Source organism: Myotis davidii, unplaced genomic scaffold, assembly GCF_000327345.1.
Source record: "Myotis davidii unplaced genomic scaffold, ASM32734v1 scaffold2376, whole genome shotgun sequence".
Taxonomy (NCBI): Eukaryota; Metazoa; Chordata; class Mammalia; order Chiroptera; family Vespertilionidae; genus Myotis; species Myotis davidii.
In genome coordinates, this window is record NW_006287570.1 from 14086 (window position 1) to 21182 (window position 7097).

The 7097-nt window shown below is 45.8% G+C and overlaps 1 protein-coding gene across 1 annotated transcript in view; it reads left to right on the forward strand.

Moving 5' to 3' along the window:
• Positions 1-3794: 3794 nt before the first annotated feature.
• The window catches only part of LOC102769491 (leukocyte elastase inhibitor), a gene marked incomplete at its 3' end in the record, with an annotated part of 6098 nt that continues 2795 nt past the window's right edge, over positions 3795-7097 (forward strand). The window contains exons 1-2 of the mRNA XM_015561135.1: positions 3795-4502; positions 6811-6947. Coding sequence (XP_015416621.1) covers positions 4335-4502; positions 6811-6947 — 305 coding nt within the window. The remainder of the gene's footprint in view (positions 4503-6810; positions 6948-7097) is intronic.

The window sequence follows — 7097 nt, forward strand, 5'->3', positions numbered from 1 at the left end:
TTTGTATTTATTAGTCTGTTCTTCTACTTATAGGCATTTAAGTGCTTTCTGAATGCGGGTCTAATACAAAGCATGTTGCTATGAACATTCCTGTATATGTATGCAGGTGCACGTGCTCACACATATTTCACTCTGGGGGAGATTCCTGCATGGGAGCTCGGGTAAGCATGTGCTCATTTGGTAGATATACCAAACACCATACCTTCCTGAGTGTGTAAGAATCTCTGAGCTTTGATTGTGGCCATTTATATTTTAAATTCACAAGAACACTCCAATGTTATTTGACAGAACAGTTACCTTGCCTCCACACTAGAGAGTAAATGTATTGCTTGATTGATATATAATGATCAATTTTGTCTGAACCTTATATGCAATATACACATTGACTTAGGAAATGGCTTTGTTTTCTATTTAACCTAGATTGCTAACTCCAGGTAAGCACAAATACAACATGGCGGGAGAAAAATTAAATTCAGAAAACTTTTTTCTTCAATTAATGTGTCTCAGATTTTAATTTATCAACTTCTTAGAGCAGCTCTCTTTTCTGTCTTTCTCACATTGACCTCTTTGAAGAAGCCGTGAGTGGTGATCTGGTTCTCTGAGTGTTGGGGTCCAACCCCAGCAGGTCCAGGGGTTTCCAAAAGTGTGGATGGAGTCAGTGAAGAAGGAATGACATGGAGACAGTGTTCAGTTGATCAGCAGTTTAGCCAGGTTCTCTAGTCAGGTTCTCCAGCCAGGTTCTCTCGCCAGGTTCTGTTCTTATTGTCTGTTACATCTGTATTTATACCAGTTGATTTTAATCCTATCCATTCTATTCCAAAGGTTAGGGCGTTTGTTAATCTAGTTCTGTTGAGTTTAATCCTGTCTAGGTTAATCTCTGTGTTAAATTATAAGAGCTATTCCAAAATCACTGCTCTACTGATAAGCTACAAGGAAGTGACTGAAGGAGATTATCCTACCTGGTAAAGGTTATGTCCTCCCAGCCCCGCTGCTTGCCTTCCCTGGGACTGCCCTGTGCCAGTGAGTCTCCAGGGGTATAGGCTTTGGTGCTTTCCCTGGTGGGCAGATCCCTGGGGATGTGGGCCCAACAGGTCCCAAATTTATTGCCAACAGTCTTAGTCCACGTTCTTCATAAGTAGTACATGGTATTTCTGTAACACTAGGGCGTTTCACTGATTTATTCTCTTCCTTAGTCCTGTTAATCCCTAACTCCAGGGAAAAAATCCTCACCCGGGGAAACAACCTTTCTCAGGGAGGTGGTCTTGTTTAAAACACATAGCACTAAGAGGGGGAGCAAACATATTAAGAACAGTATGCCATATATGCCAGGTCCGTTGAAACATGCTGTGCAGATGTTTCTTCCCTGCAGCGACTGTGTCAAGCAGCAAGGATGGATCAGCTTCCAAAATCTGAGAAATGATGGAGAGATTACCAAATTTGATCAAACCACTTGAATTTAGCATTTAGTGGCTTTCAATAAGTGTTGGTTTCTTTATTCAAAAAACTGTAAATCAGTCTAGAATCTTTATTATTAAACTCTTCCTGATTAAAAGAAAATCTATGGAATGTATTTTTATCCCTCATTATTGGACCATCCTTGACCCTTTTCATGATAAACAAGTACCCAGAGGAAAAAAAAAAATCTACAATCCCTTTCACACTATATTATCCATACACACACACACACAGAATGGGACTTTTTCTTTGTTGCTGTTTCATGTCGAGATTTGTAAGAAAACAGGGGGCAAATTTCATGAATGCAGAATTATTTCAGACCCTCAACAGCTATAAATTTTGATGAAGTTACATTCCAAGACATTTAAAGTGGGAAACTAACGAAAAACCTACAGAAATAGTGGTGTAGCCATCACTGAGAAGAATATGGAGTAAATTCATTTTGGTTTCTAAAGATAGTGACATCAAAGTTGTTTGGAACTGGGGACCCTGAGAAAGAAGATACCTACCAAGAAGGACTCCGGCTGGCTAAATAGACTCAAATTTATAAGACAGACCCTTGTAGCCATTGCTATGGGATGAGGGGAGGGGAGGGGGGGCTCACCAGGAGGGCACTTCAAGGAGAAGACTGCCCTGAGCTGCCTGCCTGGACTGTGTTCCTGCATCTGAGCCAGCCCTTAGGAGTCCTGAGAATATATTTCAATCTTTAAGACTGAGGCTTTCCCCATTCAATTGGAACTGTGCACTTCTATCCTTATCTGCATTTTCAATAACCAATCAGAGCAGCTCCATTCCGACCAATTAGGACAGTGCTTTTTGGAGCAATGAAACTTTGAGGACTTGGAGTCTTCCTTTGCATGAGGATGGAGCAATCAGAGACCAGTGGTGGGGAATTCTCTCTATTTAAGCCAGCTTCTTTCTGGTTCTGGGAGCACACTTTCTCTTTCCACTCAAGATTGTTTCCTGGAGAAACAGGAAGAGGGAGATGGGAATGGAGCAGGTGGAGCAGAGCAGAGCAGAGCAGAGCTAGCTAGCCAGACAGGACCACCTTGCCACCTGCTGCTTCATACTAGTAACTGAGCTGTATCACAATTGAACTGTTTGCACTGAATAAAGTTTTCTTCTTCACTGCACCCTAAATTGGTGATTCCTGGTGGCATTGAACTGGCACCAATGACCATCAGCTGAAAGGACTGTTTTATCTTATACTGGAGGTCCCTCCCCACTCCACAAAACAAAAAGAAAAACACAGGAAAAGAAAACCATTTTGGAGTATATAGATGAGATTCAGAGGGGCTAGTTTGCTCTGTAAGAGGTGATACATTATGTCATCTCAGTGATTCACACTTAGGCAAGACCTAGGCCATCAGGTCCTTGCCAGACCTCTGAGTTCGCCTCAACTCAAAAAGTTGCTCATCTCCTGAGTAATCCCCCTTCATCTAGGATTCTACTGCCAATGCCCAGACTCCTGCTGTGCCTGTCCTGCTGCCCCACCCTGCTCGATCTGCAGCTCTGCCACAGCACCCCACCCCCCAGCACCACCCTTCTCTCTACCCCACCCCACTCCACTCCACCCCATTCCTCCTCCTGCAGGTCAATAGCTGCACCCACCTCAGGGACCTGTTTGTACTGCAGGCATCATCAGATTCCAAGCCCCTCCCAGGCTGAACCCAACTCAGGGACTATATAAGGACTGTGCCTGAGGCTGCGGGCATCTCCAGATCAAGAGTCCCTCCCAGGAGCAGCAAGCAAAGGGTGAGATCTGGGCACCAGGCCCATTAGGGAAGTGGGACTGATCCGGTGAGGCTGCCCAGGGCTGGAATCTGCCAGCTGCCTACTCCTGGCTTTGCCTGGCCTTCAGTGGCCTGGGTACCCACAGCCCCTGACCATTCTCTGGGATTGCTGCCTACACTGCTCATCTGAGCAGGAGGCAACACTGGAAACACCCTTCCCCCAACCCTCTAATGGGCCAGGGCGTGAGGGCCAGCTGGCCTGTGATGGACTGGACTTATCCTTTGGCCTGAAGCCAGAGTCAAGCCTGAGATCATAATATTTTTATTCCTTTCTCAACTCCCTGCCTCCCTGAGCAGTTTGTGACAGTTTTTAGGCAGCCCAGGAGTATAGCATTTCATTGCTGAAGGGGATGGGAGGGAGGGAGGGAGGGAGGATCAATGTGATCCTAGAGATTACTTTCCAATAACAACAGTGATAATCTAATGCATTACTTACAGGGAGGCAGCTAGCACCACTATTATCCTTCCTTGCCTGTCTCTGTGGAAACAAGCTCTGAGAGGAGTCAGGATTGGTAGCTGGCTTCTGAGCTGAGGTGGAAGGCCAGACACCTGCCCCTGAGGGGTGGGTGTCAGAGAGGATGCTTGTCCCCTCCTCCTGGTGGGCTGCACCGCGACCCTAAGGCCTGTGCTGGGTTTTCCAACTCTCACATCCTATAGCAGCCTCAGGACTTGGGACACTTCACCTCTCTAAACGTTAGCAACTGAATCTTGGAAATGAGGAAAATCTACCACTTTGCTGAAATTTGCTTTAATGCGGAGCAGTCAGCTATGAATTTCTAATAGAGAATTATCATCTCAGGTAAAGGGTGGGAATGTGTGTGCTCCCCAACTGAATAGGAAAGGCCCAGTCCTGGCTGCTGAGTCTGCAAGTCAGAGCCCTCTTGGCTCCCTGGGTCCTGGCCCTGGGTCGCTGATGGAGCCTTGTCCAGTTCCCACCTGTGTGCTCATGAGACAGTGCTCTTGTCCTCCTGGAAAAAGAAAAGGAAGTACAAGTTTCTGGGTGTTTCAGGGCGAGGGGGATGTGGAGAAATGTCGTTGCCATATTTGCTGGTGTGCTAGGCCTCTGTCCTGTGTTGTAGCCTCACCATGGAGCAGCTGAGCTCGGCCAACACCCGGTTCGCAGTGGACCTCTTCCGCACCCTGAAGGACAGCAACCCCTCTGGGAACATCTTCATCTCCCCCATGAGCATTTCCTCAGCGCTGGCCATGGTCTTTCTGGGGGCCAGAGGCACTACCGAGGCACAGATGTCCAAGGTCAGCAGAAACTAACAAAAGAAGTGTGGGTTCCCTGCAAGTCCCTCCTAAAAAGGTGTGCCTCTGAGCTCTTACAGGGAGCTTTAAACACTGTGCTTGTGTGTTCCACAACTACACACGATGAGGCCAGACTTTCAGAAAAGCCCCAAGAGCATTTCATTTATATGCAGGCTTTCACTCATGATTGAGTTTTTACTGAGCTCGTACTATATGCCAGGCCTGGCACAAGTGCCTGTGTGGGTAGGGGGGCCTGAAGCAGAGGAAAAAAGTGAGGTGTGTCTGCTGCAGGGACAGGGCCAAACCCTGGGTGGTATGGCAGGTCCCTGTTACAGGGAGAAGAAGCAGTAATGCCTAGCCCTCCACCTGGCCCTCATGGGTGTGGGGCCCACCACTGTGCTGTGTGGTCTTTGTTGAATTCTAAGAGGGGAACTCCCGCTCTCCTTGAAAGTAGGGGAAAGATTACAAGGTACCAGTTACTGGGGAAGGTCCAGCTTTGTATTCAAGTTTATCCATCTGTTCTAGCTGCAAATAGTTTATTTCCACACTAGAGCCCGGTGCACAAAACTCGTGCACTGGGAGGTTGGGGGGTGGGGTTTGTCCCTCAGCCAAGCTTGCATCCTCTCCAATCAGGGACCCCTCAGGGGATGTCCAAATGCTGGGTTAGGCCCAATCCCACAGGGACAATCCCTCTCACACTCGGGGACCGCTGCCTCCCAACCGCTAGCCTTCCTTCCTCCCTAATTTCCTCTAACCCAGCTGTGGGAAAACTACGGCCCGCGGGCCAGATCCAGCCCATTCAGCTGTTCTATCCGGCCCGCGGAGCCGAAAGAGCGGAGGGTTCTCTTGCTCTCCCCTCCACTCCTTCACCAGCAGCAGTGTTAACATAGCAATGTCGGGAAACACTCCTGCAGCTCCTTCTTCTGAGTCCAGTTTAAGAACCCATTGTGGCCCTCGAGTCAAAAAGTTTGCCCACCCCTGCTCTAACCGGTTCTGCCTGCCAGACTGATCGATGCCTAACTGCTCCCCAGCCAGCCTGATTTCCCCCAACTCCCCTCTCCTGCAGGATGAATTGCCCCCAACTGCACTCCTGTGCAGGTCTATCCCCCCCCCACCCCCTAACTGCCCTCCCCTGCCAACCTGGTCAACCCCAAATGACCTCCCCTGCAGGCCTGGTTGCTCCTAACTTTCTTCCCATGCCAGCCTGGTCCCCCCAAACTGCACTGCCCTGTATGCCAGGTCTCCCCCAACTGCCCTGCTGGTGAGTTTGCTCCCAACTGCCCTCCCTTGCCTGCCATCTTGTGGTGGCCATCTTGTGACAACGTGGGCATAGCAATCTTGTGACCACTTGGAGGTGGCCTTGTGACAACATGGGTGTGGCCCTCTTGTGAGCACCTGGGGGCGTCCATCTTGTGCAAGGGCATGATGGTCAATTTGCATATTTCCTTTTTATTACATAGAATTATATGAAAATCCAATGGTCTGTACAACTTCAGAAATGAAAGCATTTTTATATTTCCCAACACCCACTTTTTATTTTATCCCCTGGTAATAATAGTAGCTTCCTGCAGGGTAATGTCAGCTTCTATTTTGAGGTTGATCAGGAGACTGTATTACCTCAGCAAAAAGTCATTTTAAGTGTTCTCCTGCTTTTCCATTAAACCAGATCTATCATAGCAACTGTGCAAACATTCCGTATCTTGGTGTGTAACTGGTCTTTCTACATTGTGTAGGTTCATTCTTTGTGTGTTGAAATAAGGAACCAGCCCAGGACTAATAAGACCATAAAGGGTTCTTGATTTGTAACATGAAAATTAAACTTTTACTGAATGTTAATTTTATAGAGTTATTTTTAAGTTACTGAAGCTGATAGTGTAGTTTAAAAATCCCCTCAATTCTGTAATAACTTTCTGTTCCCACATAAGGGATGATTCTTAATTTTACTGTTAATTTCTGAGAACTTTCAGTAAAACTTTATTTTTGCAGAATTTATATATGAATATACCAGTTATGATTTTCTTTGGCGTAAAAGCAGACATAGATAAATATTAAGCCTATTAACCACTTATATTCATGGGACTATAATTATAAAAAAGTGATATAAAAAGAGCTTCTGATGTAATTATGTCTCACAAACTGATACATTTTAGATTCTTTATTCTTTTGTTCTCCAATGAAAGTTTAATAAAGTATTGAGCTGGGAATTATTGATAATTAGTAATAAAAGCATTAATTTAATCTGATAGAAGCAAATGTCAAGGAATCCGTTTCAAAATAAATGGCTATAGAAGGAATGTTTTCTCTATTTTAGACTCTTCACTTCGATGCAGTTAAGGAGATTCATTCAAGGTTTCAGAGTCTGAATGCTGATATCCACAAGCGTGGAGCTCCCTATATTCTGAAACTAGCTAATAGGTTATATGGAGAGAAAACCTATGAGTTCCTCCCGGTGAGTATTTTACATTCCCATTCTAAAACTCACGAAATAGTGCAGACATTTTCCAGCACAATTAAGTCACAGAAGTCAGTTTTTATTTTTATAAACATTCATAATAAAGATACAGAATTTAAACATATGGCAGTATCTCCATTAATGTT